This window comes from Hoplias malabaricus, chromosome 14, assembly GCF_029633855.1.
Source record: "Hoplias malabaricus isolate fHopMal1 chromosome 14, fHopMal1.hap1, whole genome shotgun sequence".
Classification (NCBI taxonomy): Eukaryota; Metazoa; Chordata; class Actinopteri; order Characiformes; family Erythrinidae; genus Hoplias; species Hoplias malabaricus.
In genome coordinates, this window is record NC_089813.1 from 2,382,497 (window position 1) to 2,406,951 (window position 24,455).

The window sequence follows — 24,455 nt, forward strand, 5'->3', positions numbered from 1 at the left end:
ACTTAATTGTAACTGTAAATATTTCTTTTTTCTCTCCAGCGCTGACAGGTGGATATTATGAATATGGTATAGATGAATATCTCTCTAGTTCATCAGATCTAACCGATGTGGAATATATTAGGACAATCTATTTCAATAAGGATCCGTATGCATGGTTTAAGAGCACTGTGGGGGAGTTTGTCGGCTTCAGTGAGTACGGGTGTGAAACAAGCAAAATACTGGAAAAGCTGTCCTGAGGTACAGCAGATGAGAGGTGAAGTGGAGAGAGTCTGCAAATACAACCTACCAACATTCTACTCTCATATTCTGGATAAAACAGGTGAGTGACACTGAAGTTTGTTCTTATTAAAAGACGCGAGAACACTGTAACAGATGAGAGTACTGGAGAGTTACAGCAGAAACAACCTGAAGATTGATTTCTCTGATGTTCTGGAGAATGCAGGTGAGTGTGAATCAGTGCAGCTCAGAAACAACTGAACCACCACTGACCCGTTCCTTTACACTCAGCTCTGAACACAGCTTTAACACACACTTTAACACCACTCTGCTCTTCCTTAATCTTACAAAATAGAGCTTAAGTTTGGTGTAAAATTTCACTTTTTAATGATGTTACCCTCTCTTTCAGTTTGACTTGTGTAAATATAAATAATTAATAAGATTCATTAGATTAATATGAATTATATAAACAAATAACACTAAATGTGATCATTGGTTTTGTTGCTTAAAATATTTCTGTTCATCCTGTTTTAATTTTTATTTCATTGGCGCGGATGATAAAAATACTAACAGATCACATAAGTAGTTTTAACATAACTATCTCTAAAGATTATATGTTTATACTCTTCCAGTCTTAGATGAACTCATTAATTTTGTACACTAATCTTATAATAAAATAAAATGAAATTAAATATGTGGAAAAACCTAATGAGCCAATTACACATTCAGTTCAGTAGAGTTCAGTGTAGTAGCATTGAGCAGAAAGACCCTGTTCCTGAAACTGTGCTTTAAATTAAACTAAAGGCGACTAACCCCAGCTGTGGTATCATATCAGTATTAAGTAGTGGTTCTCAAACTTTTTAGACCAAGTACCTTCTATTATCATATCAAAGCCTCCAAGTACAACACATCAATCCTATATTTTGCTTGAATATTTGTAATGTGCATTACACAAAGTTGTTCTAAAACTATATTTAACTAAATTATTAGTCTTAAACTGAATGTTTTATACACAATTAAACATTTATGAACATATAAAACTAGGGGGAAATAAGCATTTAAAAAAATAAAAATGCTTAACGTGGCTTAATGTACTAAAACAACAACTTAGGATCACCAAATTTTTCTCAATTACCAATGATCATAAGTACTCTCTGCTGCTGAAACAATGAACCTGTAACTCAAAAGGAAAGTAATGATCAGAAAAGTTAAAATACTTACTGATGCTTATAAAGCAGGACACGGTCATAGAGTCATTAATGATATCATTTGTCACATTAAAAAAAAGTGATTATGTGTAAAATATTAAATGTAAGGGATAATGTAATGTATCAGATATTTTAATGTATCAGAAAAATCCAGTGAGAATTTGGGTTAATTTACACAGTTCTGTAACGTGAACACACACCCAGAACACTGTCTGAATGTGAACTGTGCAAAGTGGATATATTTTAGGAATCACATCATTAGTCGGTTCACTGAGATTACGAAAGATTACGATGCCTATTTAGTCCTGTTCTGTTTGATTGCACTAATAATAACACACGAATATGAGTATCTTCTTAAAGTATTGGTCATATCTCTGGTGTTATGCAGTGAGGCCAAGGGTGGAACTCAAGGCAGAACAGCAGCCCAGAGGCGCGCACATGTCCATGTTGATGTGCAGCGCATATGACTTCTACCCTCCAGCCATCGATGTGTACTGGCAGAGAGACGGTAAAAAAGTTACCACTGATGTGACTGCCACTGATGAGATGGCTGATGGAGACTGGTACTACCAGGTCCACTCTCACCTGGAGTACACCCCCAGATCTGGAGAGAAGATCTCCTGTGTGGTGGAGCACGCCAGCTTCTCAGGACCTATGACCTATGACTGGGGTGAGGACAGAATGAGATTATTACACACCAATAAAACCTGTTTAATACTGAACCACTTCATGCTCATGAGCTGTTTGAGCAGCAATTTATCCAGGATGTGTTTGTGAAACATTTAACATAGTACAGTCTAGGACAGGGGTTGGCAACCTTTACCACTCAAAGAGCCATTTGGACCTGTTTCACACAGTAAAGAAAATACTGGGAGCCACAAAACCCTTTTGAAATTTTAAATGAAATAAAACTGCGCATAACAGGTTTTTTTTTTTTTGCCTTTGTGCTCTGTATAAACAAACTATACTGTGTTACATTTATGAAATCAATGAACGACAGCAGAGAAAATGAAATAACATTTCTGCATGCAACAAAACATTTTTAACTCCGAAGAAAAAGACAATGGGTTGAAGGTTAAGTAAAATACTCAATGTCCTTGTAGTAATGAAAATAATAATAATAATAAATATTAAATATTAAAATATTTTAGATGTTATAAGATCGCCATAATCTTCATAGAATTACATTTTAAAAATGAACGAAGCAAAATAAAATACATTTAAATTAAATACTCATTCATTATTTTCAAAAGCTGAGCCGCATTAGAGGGATCAAAGAGCCGCGGGTTGCCGACCCCTGGTCTAGGAGGTGCTTCAAGAAGGGGTTTCTCACCCTTGAATAGTCTCTGGTGGTCCATAATGGTCTTAGGTCAGCTGTTTTATTTATTTACTTCTTTTATTTATTGTTAAACTTATATAGCACCTTTCTAAATACCCAAGGACACTTTACCATCAACACTGCACAGAACACCATTCCACTCAACACTCAGTCACTCAGTCAACACACACAGGTGAGAAGCAGCTGCCAAATGAGCACAGCATCCTCTCAACTAGGTGGGACTCTGGGAATAATCCAGAATAGAGTGACCATCCATATCCACACATACAGACATTAATTCACACTCACACTCATTCACCAGGACAGTTTTGGAGTCACCAGTTCACATGTTCTTGGACTGTGGATAGAAAGAGGAGGCCCTGAAGGAAACCCCCGCAGACACAGGAATAACATGTAAATGTCACACTTTTGCACTGTTTCGTGTGTTCTTGCTCTGTCTGAGTCTCAGTTTCCTTGTTTGCCACATGCTAAGGAGCACATGGCTCTGTTTTTGTTTTGTTCCTATCTCCTCCCTTGTATCCGCCCAAACCCAGCCTGAGTCCCGCCTTGTCATCAAATCAAATGTATTTGTACAGCGCTTTTTACAGCTGATGTTGTTACAAAGCAGCTTCACAGAATTCCAGTAAAGACAACGTTTTGACATGAAATGTAAAGAATGTAAAGAATGTAAAAGCCCCCAGGAGAGTGAGGTCAGGGGGTGACAGTAGCACAGAGAAACTCCCTCAGAAATGAGGAAGAAACCTTAGGAGGAACCAAGGCTCACACGGGGGACCTACCATCCTCTGGTCAATCTACTGGTGATAATAGTTAGGAGTCAGTGAAAACTTCAATGTCGAGCTCCAAGGCAGCTGGTCTGAAGCATGGAGCAGGAGCTCAGCAGTCCTCCATCAGTGTCCACACGGACAGTTGGCCGGTTGTTTGCTCAGAAAAACCACAGTGGTCTGAATGTTTTACAACAAAATATACATCATCATTTAAGTAGAAGTAGTGGGCTGTGTTTGGGACACGCCCCTAATATTACACACTTCTCTATAGCTACACGTATTGAAGTATTATTCACTCAAAACTTGGAAATATCCTTTTCAAAAGTATTCCAAATAATTTAACTCAAATGTTTCAATCACTTCCATGGCCACAGGTGAATAAAATCAAGCACCTAGGCATGCAGACTACCTCTACAAACATTCAAACTCAGGAGCTCAGTGAATTCCAGCATAGTTCTGTGATAGGATTCCACCTGTGCATCATGTTCAGTCGTGCACTGTGCAAAGTGTAAAGTTTGGTGGAGGGTGGGGGACTATGCTGTGGGGTTGTTTTTCAGGAGCTGGTCTCACCCCTTAGTTCCAGTGAAAGGAACACTTAATGCTTCAGCACTCCAAGAGATTCTGGATAATTTCGTCCTCCCAACTTTGTGGAAACAGTTTGGGGACGGCCCCTTCCTGTTCCAACATGACTGTGCACCAGTGCACAAAGCAAGGTCCATAAAGACATGGATGAGTGGGTTTGTTGTGGAAGAACTTGTCTGATCTGCACAGTGTCCTGACCTCACCCTGACAGAACACCTCTGGGGTGAATCAGAGTGGAGACTGAGGGCCAGGCTTTGTCCAACAGCAGTGTCTGACCTCACTAATGCGCTTCTGAAAGAAGGGTGGAAACTTCCAGTAAACACTCTACTAAACCTTGTGGTAGCCTTCCCAGAAGTTTTAAAGCTGTTAGAGCTGTAAATGGTGGGCTGACATCATATTAAACCCCATGGATTAAGAATGGGATGTCACTCAAGTTTATATGCATGCGAAGGCAGACAAGCGAATACTTTTGCAGATATTGTGTACATTGATTTCTTCAGAAGTAGTTTAGATTAAATACAAATATTAAACAATTGTTATCCACAGATCCTTCTCTTCCTGAGTCTGACAGGAATAAGATCGCTATCGGAGCGTCGGGGCTGGTGCTGGGGCTCATCCTCTCAGCTGCTGGATTCATCTACTACAAGAAGAAATCCTCAGGTGAGTGGAGACCCCACAGAGTTTAACTGATATTCATTAATCTGGAGGTTGAATGTATTAATATATTTCACTGTGTGATTATTGATGTGTTTCAGGGCGGATCCTGGTGCCGAGTTAAGAGCTGGTGAGAGCTGCACTGTGGTTTTAATCTTCAGTTTGAAGTGATCAGTTAAAGTGAGTGTAACACTGAGCTGTTTTCTCTGAACTGCTGCAGGTTCTGGAGCTGAGCTGGAGACTGAGGTGGAGGAGCAGTGGAGTCCATTACACAGCTTTAATCACCTGTCTCTGAGAGATACTATCAACTCTGTTATTGCTATGAAACCATCAAAAGCAAATACAATTTTCTGTCTGGGTTTGATTTTCTTTCTTTTCATGTGAAGGTGAGTGTGTTTTGGGGGTGGCTCAATGCAAATGACTCTGAGGATTTTAATGAGGTAATGGACTGTTTTAGAAGATTTGATTGTACACTGGAGCCTTTTGCTGTCCCTGTGATTGTACTCCCAAGAGAAAATATTCTGTACCTTTAATTACCTTTAATTAGGGAACATTATTGTGTTGCCACAAAATTGTGTTGATTTCATTCGCCTCATTTCATCTCCAGGACTTTTATTATGTTCTTTTATTTTACACAGTTCTATAATGAAAGATTACCTTCTCTAAATATTACATTTAGGGAACACATCAGGACTCTAAACCACTGCTATATCTTTTAAAGGTACATTGATTTGTACCTTTAGTGACCAATAATATACCTGTACAGTACCTTATTTCTGAGAGTGTATTGACAATCATTTACAGGACATTCTCACTAGAGCTGATTATATTTATGAACAAAAACTAAAACTAGACTGAGTGTGATTTTAGAAAATAATTATATTTAATCATTAAACGTGGATATATTTGTCATTTCTTAAGAAATTATACCAGACCGTTCCTTTTTTATTAAGCCTAAAGCTTTTTACTCTTATTAGGAATCAGGCTACGATCAGAAATATAGGTTTCTCTTAACTGAAAAATGTTTATGGTTTTATTTGTCCAACATTAAGAAGTAATGTTTTACATATTTGTGTTTCACTGATTTCAATAAACACTTCTTAATACTTAATAATTTCTAGAAATTGTACTTTTAATTCCAAGGTCATGACCAGCATGCAGACCATTAGTTAACAATGTTCACTAGAGCAATGTTGTCTGCTTTTATTAATAAACAGAAACATTTACAGAATAGTATCTTTATCTAGAGACAGTCAAGTAAAGTCTGCTTCATCTGCACCTAAAAGTGCCACTTCTGAATAAAGGCAGACTTCATTAAAGGTGTAGTTCATGATTATAATCAAAAAACACTTTTTATAAAATTCAGAAGATGTTACCTTGCCATTTGCTGGTCTCCAGTCTGGAAACCACTCTAATGTGTTTATGAAGCCACAGTGTCTGTAAACGGGTAAAAAACCAGAGTGTATCTTTCTCTCTCTCTCTCTCTCTCTCTCTCTCTCTCTCTCTTCATAGATGCAGAGGTATCTTGATTGTTCTTTAGACAACGGTGAGACTCCAAACGCTGAAAAGCACGAACCGAGATGAGGATGCTGCTCTATTCCTGCTCCATAGGGGAGTAATAGGTGACTTTCACTTAAGGTGGAAATGTCTCCAAACTCAGACGGCTAACTGCATTAGCGACAGTGCTACAAAACAAAACACCTTGAGTTACAAATGAGTTTCTGTGGGAATTCAAACAGTGAATAAAAAGTAACATTTCAACCAGAAACAACTGTTGTTCCACCTTAAAAACACATTGTTCCACCTTAAAAATGCTGAGCTTAGAACTGAGTTTCCCCATGATCACAGACATTCCCTTTAAAATATATTAAATAATATACTTACCAACACATCATAATTAATGACTGTCCAGTGCCATGTAATTAGTTCCCAGAACATTTTTTGTAGAACAGGGCCAGGGCTATGAACTTCACATGAAATCCCCTGATTTCAATGACCTTTGATTTGTCAGCAGTATTTCTCTGATTTCATACATTGTGAAGTTTTTCTGAAAGTCAATATACACACTTTTATGAAACACACTGTATACAGTTGTAAGCAACACTTTAAAACTTAATGTTACTTTATGCCATGCTCCATTTTCATTTTTCCTAGAGACTGATAATGCATCAGGACTCTTGCTCTGCCATTGGCTGACAGTGAAGGAGGTCTAATCCCAGTGGGGACTTTTCTGAAACACTCTGCTCTGTGGTTGTTGCTTCATTTGATTCTCTGATGTGAGTCCCTTGTGAAAACTGTCAGCAAAAACTGAGACGCTATGATAAAGCCTGTGATTTGTGTCATTTACAAACCTCCTGAGAGGTGCCACATGTGCCCCTCCCTCTCCCCACAACATTCACCATGATGCTGGAATATGTGGGTGTCTGTTAACCAGAGCAACACATCTGGGCTGTTAGTGTTCTTCATCAAGTGTGTTGAGTTCCTGTGGTGCAGTTATGTTAGCAGCAGTTTGAAAAGAAGCAGTGGAGAGTCACATGTCTTACCTGTCTTTACACTCACAGCAGCAGCATCATGAAACTGAAAGAGATGCTGGTAATTGGTGAATTTAGGGGAAAAATAATAATAATCGATGCATGAATTATTTCTGTCTTTCACCAGTGTAGTCAAAGCTCTCACGGATTTCTGGACGTCAGCTGAGGTGAACTCGTGGGTCTGTGACGGTGGGATGTATTTTTTCTGCTCGTCCTGTCAGAGCATGTCATCCACAATCACTGAAGACAGAGCCTGCCTTCTAAACTACATACTCCCACAATAAACAATATGTAAGAGAGTAGACGCTCCTACAATGATCATGATAAACTCACCTGTTATCAGTTCACCAACTCTAATTCAAAACTGTAATTTGCATATCGTCTCTGTCCAATGAAAAACATGTATCTCTCAGATTAGTGACTAGCATCAAACTTTATGAACGCTTGCCCGTGTGGTGTTGTAGCCTGTTGTGTTACATGTTTATAATGTGTGTTATATATTGAGAATGCTAGTAAGTAGTTTACTAATTGTATGATGAGCATTTGTTTCATTACAGATACCACACATGAAAACCCCATTATGTTGTGTGACAATGCAATGTTTCTTCATCTTATAAATGACTATTGTCTGCATTCTCTTTTGGAATAAATTATAAATTAAAAGAGCTTTGGATTACTGCATTCTTTCTTACAAAAGAATTAGTCCAGACCGTGTACAACACAAAACCATGTCCAGACCATCTTACAACACAAAATACTTAACAACATCAAAAAATTAAACAAGCACTCTAATCAGGAAACAACACTCACTCATTGGTAAAACTGTCCATTAAAAGCTCAAATCTAAAGTTGTTTGCACAAAGTAATTTCATTGTTGTAACTAATGGAAATTGTGGGGGGCATTGAGGGTTGGTGTTATTTACCTCAAGCCTCGGGGCAGAAGAAGTGGGGCTAACAGCAGTCGTATATCATAAGGAACCTTTATCAAGGGATTTCTGGGTCATGTGTGCACCCATTGGACCTTCCAATTCCTCACCAACTCCAGCACCTGCTCCTCAAGCAGCCACAGCACCTGCCATTCGATCAGCTGTGCCCCTGTTTTAGAGGAGTTGCAGCAGGACTGCTGCCTGTCCCTGCTCCAGTGACCTTAGTGCCCGCCACTTCTGCTCCAGTGACTTCGGCGCCCGCTGCTTCTGCTCCTGTGTCTGTGGTTCCCACCACTTCTGCTCCTGTGTTGGCTTCTGCTCCAGTGACTGTGGCTCCTGCGGTTCTCGTATTCCTGTGTCATCCCCATGGTCATCTTCCAGAGCTGTGTCCAGGCTGGTTTCACAGTCTATGTCACAAACTCCTACCAGTCTACCAGGTTTGTACCTGGACCATTCCTGTTTTAGTTCCTGTCTCTGTCTGTATCACTCTGCCTGTTCCCACCTTTGTCTCTGTCCCTGTTCCTGTGATGGTCTCTGTTCCTTTGCCCAGCCCAGTCCCTTTCTTTCAGTCATCTGTCCATTGTCCAATCCCGTTTCATCTCCTGTCTCTGCTCCAGTCCTGTTTCTGCTCTGGTCTTGTCTCTTATCTCCTGCTCAGTCTCTCGTCCAGTGTTTTGTCTCCTGTTTAATGTCTTGTGTGTAGATGTGTGTTTTTGTAGATGTCTGTTTATGCCCAAGTTCTCTTCAGGTTTTGTTTCTGTGACCTGCCTGTGTTTATTTTCAGATTGTGCTTTTGTCTTTCCCTGTGTGAACATTCACCTCCTTGTCCTTCTCATCGTGACATTAACGTTCCCCCAGACACTGATGATGTAACACGACTGTGGCTCTGTCACTGGTTCTCTTGGTGAAAGTGGTTTAGACGCAGCAGGGACTGCAGAAGAGTTTGTTGTTTCCCTTGGTTTGTGCTGACTCTTCAAAACCTGAACAGTGTTGTATTTAGTTGTTTGCCACAATTTACAATCACAGCAGCTCTGAAAGTTGAACTTCCAGTTTTTACAGAGTGACAGTAGTATAACATCACAGAAAAAAGAAGTTAATTAATTCCATGTTATTAACTTTGCATCCTGTAAATTGGATCTTTAAGCATGAGGTGGAAGGATATAAGCTTTGGCTGTGGAGCAGCGTAACGGTGTTCTCTTTAGTGCTGGGGTTAGTAGGGGGTGGTGGTGTTTTTCAGAACTCAGATCTGCCCTCAGTTATCAACATAAGAGTTCATAAGCAGGCTGAAGAAAGCTATAATGTTTCAATATGATCCGAATAAACAGAAGAGATGTTTAAAACACCTGCAGAAAAAAGGGGAAATGCATCACGGAATATTTTCACTTCTAAAGAAGAAAGATGAGACTTTCAGATCTTTATATCATCCATTTTATGAATCTAATTCTATGTTTAAAATTCTAAATTTGTTTATATTTACAGAATACATAATACATGTAACTGTTTGTGTGAAAGAGAGACTGTGGTTAATTTCTGAATTGGTTTATTCTCAATTGTGTAAGATTACCACATATATTTTCTCTGAGGTTCCTCATTACTTTCATTTCCTCAAACCCTTTCCTGTTCTGTCTGTGACATCTGTACAAAAGTAGTTCAACTCTAATGTGGTAAGAGGGTCTGCCTTCATCAAAAACAGTCTGTTAATAGGGGCATTCTGAATAAACATCATTCACTGCTGATATAAAAGACTAATTACACTCATTGTGTGATATGTTTTGTTTACATGCTGCTATAATGCTGATAAACTGTTTACAAACACACTGCCCTTCCAAAGGTATTGATTTTACACAGGACAGTGAGGTTAGAGAGCTTCACACACTCACCCTTAGAGGCCATAAAGAAACAAACAAACATTTATTAAGTTGCAAAATGGCTTTAGTGACGTTACTTTCCGTAGAAGTTTCCAGCGTAATATATTCTGAGCTCCGGACTGTGACTTCTTAGGGACAGTCATTCAACCCGCCCTTATGAGAAGTAACTGATGTTCTGGTTGGACCTTGGGCTTATAGGTCCCCTGTGATTGGCCAGAGTCCAAAGGCTGTGTCTCATCCTTAGAGCGGGAATCTCAACACCAAGAAATCTTCAATTAGTTCATCAGTTTATCTATTTTGCCTTTTGACGATCACTGTGAAGAAACCTATTCCATATTTTGATGCCTATATATATGGCACAGTGGTGCAGCAGGTAGTGAGAGAGACACACACACATGCTGCCCTCCACTGCTCTCTCTCTCACCTGGAAAACAAAGACTCCTACATCAGGATGTTTTTAGTGGACTATAGTTTCACCTTTAACACGGTCAGCCCCCACAAACTTACCCACAAACTGTCCATGCTCTGCCTGTCCATGCACTGTGGCAGAGTGATAGGATGCATCCCTGGCAGAGATGAAGCGGCCTATGGGGTGGAGGTGACCAGGCTGGTGTCATGGTGTGAGGACAACAACCTCACCCTCAACACAGACAAGACAAAGGAGCTGATAGTGGACATGAGAAAAGAGAGGAGACCTCATCAGCCACTGTTCATCCTGGAGCTTGAAGTGGAGAGGGTGGGCAGCTTTAAATACCTGGGCGTCCACATCAGTGAGGACTTCACATGGACACTGAACACCACACAGCTGCACTTCCTGAGGAGGCTGGGTAAGTTTGGGATGTCTCCCAAAGTCCTCATCAATTCTTACAGCTGTGTCATTGAAAGCCTGCTGACCAGCTGCATCACCATGTGGAACGACAGCACGACTGTGATGGACCGTAAATGCCTGCAGAGAGTGGTGAAGACCACTGAGAAGATCACCACTGCCCTCTCTGCAGAGCATCTATTACCACAGAGTCCACATCCTTAAAGACCCCACCCACCCCCAACATGGACTCTTCACACCAGGTTCTTCTCCACTGCTATCAGACTCCTGAACCTACCTCAGAAATAACCCTGCACTTTACTGTCTACATGTTTACACACCACTGTCACTGAACTGTAGCACACGTGTGTATATATATATATATTTGTCATTCTTGGTGAGAAACAAAGAAAGAATTCCATTGTACACAGAAACCTGATTCCTCACTGTGCAAATGACAATAAACCCTTTGGGCTATTGTAATCCAACAGGATATTTTGACCAAGGCTCTCTGAGGGAAGACTGAGGGTTCTACTCAACTGAGACCTGTTTTCTGCCTCCATTCTCAGCATCTGGCACACTCCATACCTGCAAATTCATATCTGTGGGATATGTCTTTCTGACGCAGCTGCACTAGGAAGCACCAGGTTAGCATCTCCGCCTCCCACAAGAAGTCTGCAAGTCCGGCTGGAACGCACAAATTCAAAAAATTCACATAGTGTTTTGAGGGTTTTAAAGTTCAAAAGCTTAGAACTAGGAATAGACAATTACTTAAAAGATGATGTAATTAGTTTATCTGTGATGCAACACTAAACCTAAGGGAAACATTAAGCTAGTCGAGTGAGGGACAACACGGGGCACGTGGGCATACACAGAATTGTACATTTAATGACAAGGACAACCGTGACCCTGAAATGGAAAAGCGGAAAAGAAAATGATGATGATGATGACATGGACACACATGAACTCTAGAACACAAGACTCCAACTAACAACAAACACTAAGAATACCAAGGGAGCTTATAAAGAAGAACACATTAGGAACACTTGTGAACCTGATCATGTGACATGCTCAGGACTCACAAGTGCAAGACCGGGAAAAAGCTAAACCCCTGACAGATCACAATACAGTAGTGTAGAAAGTCATGAAATTTGTTATGAACACAACTGACATTATTACACACATTTTAGGATTAGTAAAGTACTAATGACTCCGCCCAGCAGAAAGTCAGCCATTTTGGATTTTGTGTGTTTTTCACATATTTTTTTATGAATTCTTTGAACTCCTCCTTGGCAAATCATCAGGTTTCACAGACATATCTGATCATAAATTGTGATGGAGTAGAGGACACTTCAAACAAACATGTTTTGGCAGTCAATTATTTGGCTTGAGACGCCAGATCAAAACTGGAAGTGGATTCGTCTTGGAGATGTTTGAGGTTTTGAGAGGTTTACACTGGGTGAGAACTCATGAAACCTGCTTGTGTTCTAGTCTGTCATTTGATCCGACATCACAATTCAGTGTAGTGGTCTTTTATAGCACTTTTACAGCAAATTAAATCTGATTCTTGAACTGGTTCTGTTCAGGATTCTTCTGAGCTGCCCCCTGCATTTACACCAGTTTTGATGGGAATCAAAGATACATTACCAGGCCTTGCAGGGGTTCTCAGCTCCAGGGTCACTGTGGTTAAATTCACTGACAGAGCTTCACACCTGTTCATTCTGGTTCTGTTTTAATGTCTGTAAAGCTGTTTTGTGACACCATCAGGTTGTAAAAGGCACTACACGTTACTTGACTTTTGTTTTTGCACAGATTTGTCTTCCCTACGAATGATTGTGAGCAAAAACAATAAAGTATCCAGGAAGAGATTGGACGGGAGGCTGGATGTGACTAAATCCTTTAGTGAAAGAGGAGAATCTGCTGTTTGTTACAGTTTATATCATCTGTACTGGCAAATGACACAAACTAAACATCTTTCATGGGATATATTCTTTAAAGCCTTCTCTTTTTGGTATGTTTATACAGAGTTATGAATTACTTTTTGTTGGGCATTCTAGCAGTTGTCCACTAGAGGTCATGAGAAAGCAATTAAAACGAGTAACGCATTAAATGTGAACACACACTGGGCTTCACTGGGCTCAGGTTCTGGATCCTGTTCCTGCTTCTTCTAGATAAAAGTAAACCTGGAACTGTCACAGACAAGCAATCAATATAATAGAACTTCCTTAATTTCTAAATATGTAGGATTTTATTTTAATAGATTATATTATTATTTAAATTCAGTTGTAGTAGTAATAGTATTGTGCTTCATTACTTCAGAGAAACCTGATTCAGACTGTGTTTGTGCTTGTTCTGCAGCTACTGTGAAATTATCTGTGTAATGGAAATACTATGGGATTAAATCCTGTAGATCAGGGGTTCTTAAAGTGACTCTGATGAAGTGAATAAGTGACATGTTTAATGCAAATTTTGACCTCTGCATTTTACCCATCCATGGCAGTGAACACACACACACTAGTGATTTGGGTCAGTGAACACACACACACACACACACACTAGTGATTAGGGTCAGTGAACACAAACACACACTAGTGATTAGGGTCAGTGAACACACACACACACACACACACAGCCACACTCTATTGATTGGGGTCAGTGAACACACACACACTAGTGATTAGCGTCAGTGAACACACACACACACACACACACACACACACACAAACACACACACACACACACACACTAGTGATTAGAGTCAGTGAACACACACACACACACACTCAAACTAGTGATTAGGGTCAATGAACACACACACACACTAGTGATTAGCGTCAGTGAACACACACACACATACACACACTAGTGATTAGGGTCGGTGAACACACACACACTAGTGATTAGCGTCAGTGAACACGCACACATACACACACACACACACACACACACACACACTAGTGATTAGGGTCACTGAACACACACACACACACACTCACACTAGTGATTAGGGTCAGTGAACACACACACACACTAGTGATTAGGGTCAGTGAACACACACACACACACACACACTAGTGATTAGCGTCAGTGAACACACACACACTAGTAATTAGGGTCAGTGAACACACACACACACACACACACACACACACACTAGTGATTAGGGTCAGTGAACACACACACACACACTAGTGATTAGGGTCAGTGAACACACACACACACACTAGTGATTAGGGTCAGTGAACACACACACACACACACACACTAGTGATTAGGTTCAGTGAACACACACACACACACACACACACACACACACACACTAGTGATTATGGTCAGTGAACACACACACACTAGTGATTAGGGTGATTAGAAGATGAAGATGCTTCCACCTCTGTACTTCGCTGTGTGTGTTCTTAATATTACTCAGAAATAACTTGTAACTGCTTAAATTAATTGGTATTCAACACTGTTCATTCCACTGTTAATAAAAATATTAACATTTTATTTTTATTAAAAGAATATTTAAATAATAATGATGTGACTTTTAGGGGGAATCACCAGTCTCACTATGTTTTCCTTGTTTTGTGTTTATTCTTCGCACTGTCCTTCTGTTCAGTCTGTTTTACAAACTCAAACCCTATCCCTCCATCCACAGATCCATCCATTCATCAAACTGACCTCATAAAACACTGGTTGCACTAATAAATGTCACACAATGGAGTTGATTAAGAGCTAAGGGATTAACTGTAATTTAAACCATATTTTAAAGTTCATTAGTAGAGTATTTATGGTCTGATTTAATGACAAGTTTTCTTAATATTACACAGACTACACCTGCACAGAAGATAAAATATACCAAACTACTATAGTCACATATTCAAAGAGTCACTGCAAAAACACAGTGCTTCTCTAAACCCACAGACAATCCAGTAGAACTTGGAATGAGCAACAAAACAGATTTTATTAAACACCTTTGGACCATTTATATGCATCTATCCATCAGAAAGTGAGCCCAGATTAATTGTTCATTCATTCATTCATTCATTATCTGTAACCGCTCATCCAACTCAGGGTCGCGGTGGGTCCAGAGCCTACCTGGAATCATTGGGCACAAGGCGGGAATACACCCTGGAGGGGGTGCTAGTCCTTCCAGGGCAACACAGACACACACACACATTCACTCACACACACACACCTACGGACACTTTTTGAGTCGCCAATCCACCTACCAACGTGTGTTTTTGGACTGTGGGAGGAAACTGGAGCACCCGGAGGAAACCCACGCAGAGACAGAGAGAACACACCACACTCCTCACAGACAGTCACCTGGAGGAAACCCACGCAGACACAGGGAGAACACACCACACTCCTCACAGACAGTCACCCGGAGGAAACCCACGCAGACACAGGGAGAACACACCACACTCCTCACAGACAGTCACCCGGAGGAAACCCACGCAGACACAGGGAGAACACACCACACTCCTCACAGACAGTCACCCGGAGGAAACCCACGCAGACACAGGGAGAACACACCACACTCCTCACAGACAGTCACCCGGAGAAAACCACGCAGACACAGAGAGAACACACCACACTCCTCACAGACAGTCACCCGGAGCGGGAATCGAACCCACAACCTCTAGGTCCCTGGAGCTGTGTGACTGCGACACTAACCTGCTGCATCACTGTGCCGCCCCTAGATTAATTATGTAAAAAATAAATAAATAAATAAATAAAGCACTTTATTACTGTGACACTGGAGGAATTGTAGTGCTCATGGTATAGAAATATAAACATGATCATGTGAGTTCGAGTTGAGGCTGAAAAGTAACATCACCCGGAGACTGCAGAGTCAGAGTCAAAGTAAATCTGCTATTGGCTGATGATCCTGAGCTGTGTGAGATAGAGAGAGAGAGACTGTGTTCAGTTTGGACTCTCTCCTGTGTGAGTGTGTGTCCTCTGCGCTGATCACAATGAAGCTGTGTTTAATCCTCGTCTGCGCAGCTCTGCTCTACACTGTGTCTGCAGGTGAGAACATTAATATTTCACTCTTCAGTAATGAACAGTTTATTACAGTGTAATTACTGTGTTATTACTGTAGCTGAGTGTAATTAGAAGGAGCTGGATTTGGTTCATTATTTATAATTATTATAGAGTGTAGTGTTTATTACTCTGTATTTTACTGTACATCACCATCACATTAAGACTGACACTTATAAAACTGCACTCAAACATTAAAACAGAGACAAAAGAATAAAAATAAAAGTGAAGTAGGAAAACATTAACATGCATCTAATATAAATAAATAGATAGACATTATTTTCAGTAAAAGATGGAGCCTGGATTAAAGTATAAACATTAACATGTAAACACTGTGCTGAATAGAATATTACTTACATAAAAACATAACATTGTGCCATGTTCTGTATTCAGCGAGAAAGTGCACTCTCTCTCTCTCTGTCTGTCTCTCTCTCTCTCTCTCTCTCTCTCTCTCTCTCTCTCTCTCTCTCTTCTCTTTCTCTCTCTCTCTGTCTCTCTCTCTCTCTCTCTCTCTCTCTCTGTTTGTCTCTCTCCCACATACCCTCTCTATAATTCTTTCTATCAGAGAATGTGTTAGTGATTTCTGTTTGATGAGAGAAACAGTAACAGTGTGAACTATCTTCCTTTTGAAGATCACTGCACAGAGGGAGAGTACAAAGCCCTTTTCCAGAAAAGGACATTTTTATAAAACACAGCAAATTCATGACTCTGTGATGTGTTCATTCTCTTAAAGCTTTATTTAACTGATACAGCACAAAGAACATATTTCCAATGTTTTCACCAAACACCTTGATTTCAGAAAGTAACTTAGTATTTACTCTTTAAATCATTTAAAATTTGAAGCCTGAAACACACTCCAGAAAGTTGAGACTGAGGTGAATTTACCACTGTGTCACATCATCTTTCCTTTTTATTACACTGTTTAATCATTTGGGAATTGAGGATTCCTATTTTAAAGTTTCTCTATCTGAAGTCTCCTTTTGGCTCATTCTCACTTGATACAAGACGTCAGCTGCTCAACGGTCAGTGGCTGTGTTTCCTGATTCTTCTTTTTACGATGACCACAGGAGACAGATCTAAATCACAGACAGGTCAGTCCTGCACAACATTCTGTGTTTACACAGACAAGTTTCTGTAGCGAAGCCTGGCTTTTTCCTGCTGAAATAACCCTGGACTTACCAGGATAAGACATTGTCTAGATAGCAGCATACGTCTCCTAAACACCTAATGTTTGCCTTCACATCAGTGGAAAATTCTCACTTATGAGTCACCCATGCCATGGTCACTGATCCCCCTCCCCCACTGTGAGAGAAAATCCAAATGAATTGATTACTCTTCGTCTCGGATGTGTATCTGATTTTTTTGTAACTTGTATTTTGGGATCTGAATTTCGTCTGTCGAATTTGACCAACTTCATTGTGTTGTAAATAAAAGATATTTAGAAGATGAAGCCTGCAGCACACACTAATCAACTAATCACACTAAATTCAGGGACAACATTAGAGAGAGAAGTTTATAGAAACTATGTCAACTGTTTTGAAGCGTTATACTATAAGCAGGTGAATATGAAATGTATAAAATGTGCGTTTAAGGTTTCAGCTTGTTTTCATGTTAATGATGAAAAGGACCATCCAGACCTTAGAGGTGCAGCATCTCTTTCACCTTAAATGCTGCAGTAGTTGCATTCTGTACGAACACACCTTTCATACTGTGGAAAAACTAGCTTCCTTCCGTGGATATTATCTCTTTATTTTCAAAGTGTCTCAAAAAAACTGAAAGTTTCACTAAAGACACAATATAACAGACTATTGATGTCCTGACGATGAAGAGATTGCTAATTATTTTAACTTGTATTTTGGCGTCTGAAGTTCGTCTGTCAAATTTGAGCAACTTCGAAATATATTGTTTGAATTTTTTTATCTGAATTTATTAACCTTGAATAATAACAGTGAAAACGTGTTTTTGAAAAATCACGAGTTCAATTCAAGAGAAATTATATTCAGATGCAGAATTATGAAGCAAAAAAAAATCAGTGCTACAGACTCAAAGGTGGTAATATTTCGAAGTCTGATGAGACAGATTTGCTTAGAGAATAATGCACGACCAACCAACACTCTCTCAAACAGTACAGATTACTAATGAGAAATAAAGAGAGATAGTTAGCAGCGTTACAAAGAAGCAGCTATTTTGGCTAACGGCAATGGACTTTTACACACACACACACATCACAAAAAGATAAACTAATGATAAATGATATAATTACCCGTCTAGTAGAAAAACAGCTACCTCTGCATCACTTGTGATGCCCTCCACTGTTGGAAAGCTGTCACTCTGTCACTGACTTTTGTTTCTTTAGTTGTTTATCAGCGCATTGCCGAGCCCTGGAGGGGACGTGGGTAAAAGAAAATAAAACATAATTCGAGTGAACGAATTGCAATTTTTGCGCACTTTAGTTAATTCGAGTGAACGAATTGGTAATTCGTTTTATTTAATTCGAGTGAAACAATCAGTAATTCGTGCGCACAAATAACTAATTAATGCAATGGGGGCTCTGTGGAAGCTAGCTGCCTTTTTCCAAAACTCTTATAATGTTCAGCCCTGGTAATGACTACAGTAACTGCACATGAAGTAAAATGGCCTTATTTAGTCCATAAAGACAAAAGATATCAGTCCAGTGTTGATCACACTGTGTACATATTGATTATTAAGCGAGTAAGTGTTGAGGTAAACGGCTCATAGCTGTCGTTTAAACAGAACGACACCAAAATATAATACTTATTTTAACTGGATCCAATTCAGAGCCCTACATTTCCCACAACTGTCCTGTTTATATCTTAGGAGCCATGGCTATTTTACATAATTCCTGTGAGGATTGGTAAGGCTCCTATCTGTGCGTCAGCCCCGAACAGGGACATTAGGCGGTTTAAACTCGCGCTAATATAAATAAAGTATAATATGTAGACTTACACACAGAGTTAAAAATGAATTGAAACAACCTTCAAATGAACAATAAATAAAACAATGAAGAAACAAATGTTTAAATAAAGAAGAAATATTACATGTAGGAACTAAATTAACTTAAATAAAAATGTAAAATAAATGAATTAAATTTAAAAAATAAAATGTAAATGAATAAATAAATAAAGAACAATGAATTTAGAAACGACAATCAAATAAAGTTCAAATACATGAGCGTGAGGGGACGGGACTGGGGTTGTAAACCATGTAGATTCTAAAAGCTGCGTTGTGTTTTGGACCGATACGGTACGCGTTTTATCCAGTGTTTTTGAGGTTAAGGCGGATGTTAGAGACAGACAGCTTCGCTCGTTTCCTCAGACAGAGGAGATGCTCCACGGCTCTTAAACAGAGAACGCGGTTATCATAGTTCATGTTTATCATATGGGAAGCCGAACACCTCAAAAGTCGGTCCAAATCGACGTACTCAGTTGAATGGCGCAGCGAGGACCAATCACCCGCGCCACTAACTGGACAGCGCTGCACGACCTGGGTGTTCGGCTTCCCATAGTCTCAGTCCCTCCTGCAGGGGCTTGTTGTGCGGCTGAAACTCTGGGAACTTACAGCTCTCTTTTTAAGGTCTTTATTTTAGCACCGTGTCCGGAGAAACTACACTTCATTTCCCTTCACACCTGTGATCAAAATAACGCTGACTGACTTTTACAATCGAATACATTTTTTATAAATAAAAATCACATTAGATAATTTCATATAAGATTAACAATAACAGGAATAAATTATTCTTACAGTGTAAGACAAATATAGAAGTCCTAAATAAGCAGACTATTTTAAACACAGGACATAACAGCCAATCAATTGCAGCAGATGTGTTTTAACATAACTAACAATGAGACATCTGGACATATGAAAGAAATATGGTAATGAGGATGAGACTGTCTTTTAGACCTTAAACCGATAAGATGCTTTCACTTCAGGTGACAATGTAATTTAATAAAATATAGTACAGTGGAGGGTGGCACGGTGGTGCAGCAGGTAGTGTGTCGCAGTCACACAGCTCCAGGGTCCTGGAGGTTGTGGGTTCGATTCCCACTCCGGGTGACTGTCTGTGAGGAGTTGATGTGTTCTTCCCGTGTCTGCGTGGGTTTCCTCTGGGTGCTCCGGTTTCCTCCCACAGTCCAAAAACACACGTTGGTAGGTGGATTGGTGACTCAAAAGTGTCCGTGAATGTGTGTGTGTCTGTGTTGCCCTGTGAAGGACTGGTGGCCCCTCCAGGGTGTATTCCCGCCTTGTGCCCAATGATGCCAGGTAGGGTCTGGACCCACCGCGACCCTGAATTGGATAAGGGTTACAGATAATGAATGAATAGTACAGCGGTAATACAGTATTTATGAAAAACATGGACAGATTGCCGCTGTTCAAAAAGCCCCTATATCTCTCTCTCTTTCTCTCTCTCTCTCTCTCTCTCTCTCTCTCTCTCTCTCTCTCCAGTGAAACACCGGGATCTCGCATTAACGTTCTGCTCGGACTCAGAGAGAGAGGGGATCTATGGACTCGATGGAGAAGAAAAGTGGCACGCTGATTTCAGTTTGGAGAAAGGAGTGATGACTCTGCCGCAGTTCGTAGATCCGACCTCCTCCTATGTAGAAGGAACCTATGACATGGCTCTTAATACTATGGAAATCTGCAGAAACAACTTGGGTGTTTGTATAAAAGGTTATAATTACCCCTCAATACCCAAAGGTGAGACATGAGCGTGACTACCCCACACAATGTTCTCACAAGTAAATCAGACATATATCAGGGGCCCTGTGCCACCTAGCAACACCTTAGCAACAGCCTAACAACAACATAGCAACTAAAACCTGTCAAAAGTACATCATAGTGTAATTCTGTGTGGTATTTTCTTCATGTTTTATAATATATATATTTTTATTGTTGGTTTTAAGCTGTTAAATACTAAAGAGATAAAATGACCATGATTAAAATGTTCATAGAGACACAAAAGAGGGGTTGCTCGTATTTAGTGATTTGTTTAAAAATATGCATTACATAGTTTTCATATCTTAAGTGGTGTATAGAGTGTAGAGAGTATAATGCTTAACAAATCTGTCTAAACAAACACTATTTTATTTATGTAATGTGTAACAGGAAAAAGCTAATAGCTGTTAGTTGTATTTTACATGTTTTTTAAGGTTTTAAGGAACACATAATATTTTAATAATAACATTACATCTTCAGAATCATTGTGATGCTGTAACAGAGAGAACAGACCCTCTGTTGGTGCTACTACAGGCTCAGCACTGCAGAAACTTCATTATGTAACATTTGGAGGAGGGTGGAACCTACCCCACACCTCCTGTCACTCTTGGTTTCAGGACTGTGCTGTAAAAATGAATTACCCCAAAAAACAATCAATCAAACAATTCCAACCAATCTTAGCGTTTCTTTAAGTAAAATGAGAATTTATTTGTTGTTAAAAGAATGTGTACCTTGTGTATGTAAGCTGTAAATAAACAGATATATTTACATATATTAAAGTCAAGCTTATTTTAAACCTGAGATTTCACTGTATTCATATCTTGGGATTTTAAAATCATATTAAAATATTTTATACAAATTTTAATGTTCATATTTGATATCGATTAATTATTAATATTTTTACATAAAATATTCTTTAAATGTCTTAATTTGCGAATGTGATTTGCTTTGAATGATGAGAGTTATAGCTTTTATATGATTCCTACCTATAATTTATAAATAAATACAATTTGATAAATGCAAAATATTCATTTATTCATTGTAACCGCTTTTGAAATACAAGCATGATGTATTCTTTATGTTGCCTATATTTTATTGAACTTGTTTTTATTTGAATTCATTTGGAATTCTTAACTTCTGTAAATAATTATATGAATAACTTTACTCCTAGTTGCCCCTCAGAGTTCAGTCTACACCAAGAGCAGTGTACAGCTGGGCTCTAAAAACACCCTCATCTGTCACATCACTGGATTCTACCCTCCACATGTGGAAGTGTCCTGGACCAGGAACAATGTGAATGTGACGGATGAAGCCAATCTCAGCAGATATTACATTAACACTGAAGATAGCACCTTTAAACTGATCTCCACCCTGAGCTTCACTCCAGAGGAGGGGGACATCTACACCTGCAGTGTGCAGCACACAGCCCTGGACAGAGCAATGACCAAAACATGGGGTGAGAGTTACACCTGATTATTAACCTGTGTCTGTTAGTGGATTTCAGTGATGGTGCCCATAGCCAGGTGTTGAAACGGACCACAGACCTGACCTGGGAATAAAGCTGGGACGGGACTGTTTTCTGGAGAGAATTTTCAAAAAGTATATGTTGAGAATGCTGTATATTTAAAAGATACTTGGTTACCTTTTTGCTCTTTGAAGTTATTTGATGCTGATTTTTGTTTGTTTTGCCCAGTCTTTGCTTTCAATGTTTAGGATTTTTTTTAAATTTCCTTCTGGAGTCTTTCTTTGCTTCTGTTTAATTTTTTTGCTTCTGAAATCTGAAACAAATTTCACGTGTGGGAGGGTCTTAGAGGAAGGCGTTCACCTTGAATCTCCATTGGTCACTGATGGGTGCTCTGAACCCGCCTCTGGGACTTAACCACGCCCCACCCCGCCAGCCTTCAATTAAAAAAACCTAAACAATGAAAGTAAAGACTGGCAAAATACAAACAAAAATCAGTGTCAAATAACTGCAAAGAGCAAAAAGGTAACCAAGTGTGTTTTAAAAATATTCTTTAGATATATTTTTTCTGTTTTGCGTTCACAACATATACTTTCTGCTCCTGATTCTAGGAATTGTGCTTTCAGATTTAGTTTTGCTTTTGTAGAACTTTTGACACAAAATTCACTCCATAGTGATTTGGCTCAAATTGCAAAAGATTATTTTCAATTGGAAATTATACTTTTTTTTCTTTTTCTTTTTTTGTTTATTTTAAAGTGTGTGTGTGTGAGAGAAAACAAATTGAAGTTATGTAATAACATAATTTGGGGAGTAGAACCACGCCAGAACTCTTCCTCTCAGTCCTATATATACCCCGCAAATTCACATCATTTCCGCGTCGGACAAACTTGCTTCATTTGGTTCAGCTTCGCTACGTCAGCTTCCTCCTCTGCGCTGGGTCATTTCTGCTGATCTCCATATTTGGAGCCGTGTTCGGCCATTATCAAGCCCACAAAGCCTCCTGTTTTTCCCTTTCTCCGGCTAAACAGCTATGGGACTGCCTGGTATTTGAAGTTACGTTCAGCAGTTGTCGTGCCTGCAAACCGCTTCGACTGTTCTATGCTCTGCAGTCTTACCCGCTCTAGATCGGTGCTCTGCTCTCCTTCTTCTCCTTCAACTGCAACCGGCCTCCTGAGTGACCTGCCTCAGACGCTGGCTCAGTGTGTGAGTGGTCGAAAATGCCCATAAAGTGGCAGAGGCCTCAATTTAATTCTTCCATTTCATCTTTAACGCTGCAGCATTTCTGTTCTGTATCAGAAAATTCAGAGTTCAAATCTGGCTTAAAATGTAAAATGTTCATGTGAGGTGTAATGTCCTTGCTATCAGGCATTTACTGTAATGTTCTTGTAATGTTTAATTTGCCAGAAATCATCTTCACTGCAACTGAACTCTGTGTGTGTGTGTGTGTGTTACAGATGTACAGGTGTCTCTCCCCAGTGTTGGAGCGTCTGTGTTCTGTGGAGTGGGGTTGGCTGGAGGACTGCTGGGAGTCGCTGTGGGAACTTTCTTCTTCATCAAAGGAAACAACTGTAACTGAGAATTAGACTAAAACTGTAAACTGTCAGTGATGTGATTGTGTGTTTCTCTGAACCCTGCAGTTTGATAAATGTTCTATAATTAATCTTTATTCAGTTTTACAGTCTAATGTCATCAAACATCTACAAACATTAAAAACCTACTAAAGTAAACTGAGACTTAAATGATGTTTTTCTCTTACATATTTTAATGTTATATCATGAGCTAAAATTATTATTTTATATTTTAACTAAAGTAAATAAAAGACTAATAGTGTGTCTGTGTTAAATTAGTCTTTGTTTACTAAGGGTTTTTCTGTAAGCTGATGATTGGAAAGAAATCTGCAGTTCAATATGCAGTTAAATTCAAATGTAAAATAGACAAAAAATACATTTAAGTGTTGATTCAATAAAAAAGGGGGATAATTTTCATTTTATATACAAATACCTCTCAATAAATTATAATATAACAAAGTTAATTTTTTTCTGTAATTTAATTCAAAAAGTGAAACTCATACTCACACATTCACTCACACACTCACACCTACGGACACTTTTTGAGTCGCCAATTCACCTACCAACGTGTGTTTTTGGACTGTGGGAGGAAACCGGAGCACCCGGAGGAAACCCACGCGGACACAGGGAGAACACACCACACTCCTCACAGACAGTCACCCGGAGGAAACCCACACAGACACAGGGAGAACACACCACACTCCTCACAGACAGTCACCCGGAGGAAACCCACGCAGACACAGGGAGAACACACC

General features: G+C 39.5%; 3 protein-coding genes across 5 annotated transcripts in view; all 3 read left to right on the forward strand.

The window, feature by feature from the left end:
- Nucleotides 1-24,455, forward strand: part of LOC136666338 (H-2 class II histocompatibility antigen, I-E beta chain-like) — an 86,888-nt gene that overhangs the window by 42,494 nt on the left and 19,939 nt on the right. The gene's annotated exons all lie outside the window — the stretch shown is intronic.
- LOC136666346 (H-2 class II histocompatibility antigen, E-S beta chain-like) lies at nucleotides 1,818-5,266 on the forward strand. Its single transcript, XM_066644466.1, has 3 exons — nucleotides 1,818-2,094; nucleotides 4,656-4,769; nucleotides 4,865-5,266. The coding sequence occupies exons 1-3, from the start codon at nucleotides 1,863-1,865 to the stop codon at nucleotides 4,885-4,887; spliced, it is 369 nt and encodes a 122-aa protein (XP_066500563.1). The 5' UTR covers nucleotides 1,818-1,862; the 3' UTR covers nucleotides 4,888-5,266.
- Nucleotides 15,814-23,885, forward strand: LOC136666343 (H-2 class II histocompatibility antigen, A-Q alpha chain-like). 3 transcript variants are annotated; one of them, XM_066644461.1, is made up of 5 exons: nucleotides 15,837-15,924; nucleotides 16,910-17,027; nucleotides 20,401-20,652; nucleotides 21,842-22,126; nucleotides 23,587-23,885. In XM_066644461.1, the coding sequence occupies exons 2-5, from the start codon at nucleotides 16,994-16,996 to the stop codon at nucleotides 23,706-23,708; spliced, it is 693 nt and encodes a 230-aa protein (XP_066500558.1). In that variant the 5' UTR covers nucleotides 15,837-15,924; nucleotides 16,910-16,993; the 3' UTR covers nucleotides 23,709-23,885. The 3 variants fall into 3 exon arrangements, with proteins under 3 accessions (XP_066500556.1, XP_066500558.1, XP_066500557.1); XM_066644459.1 differs by lacking the exon at nucleotides 16,910-17,027 and having other exon boundaries at nucleotides 15,814-15,924; XM_066644460.1 differs by lacking the exon at nucleotides 15,837-15,924 and having other exon boundaries at nucleotides 16,879-17,027.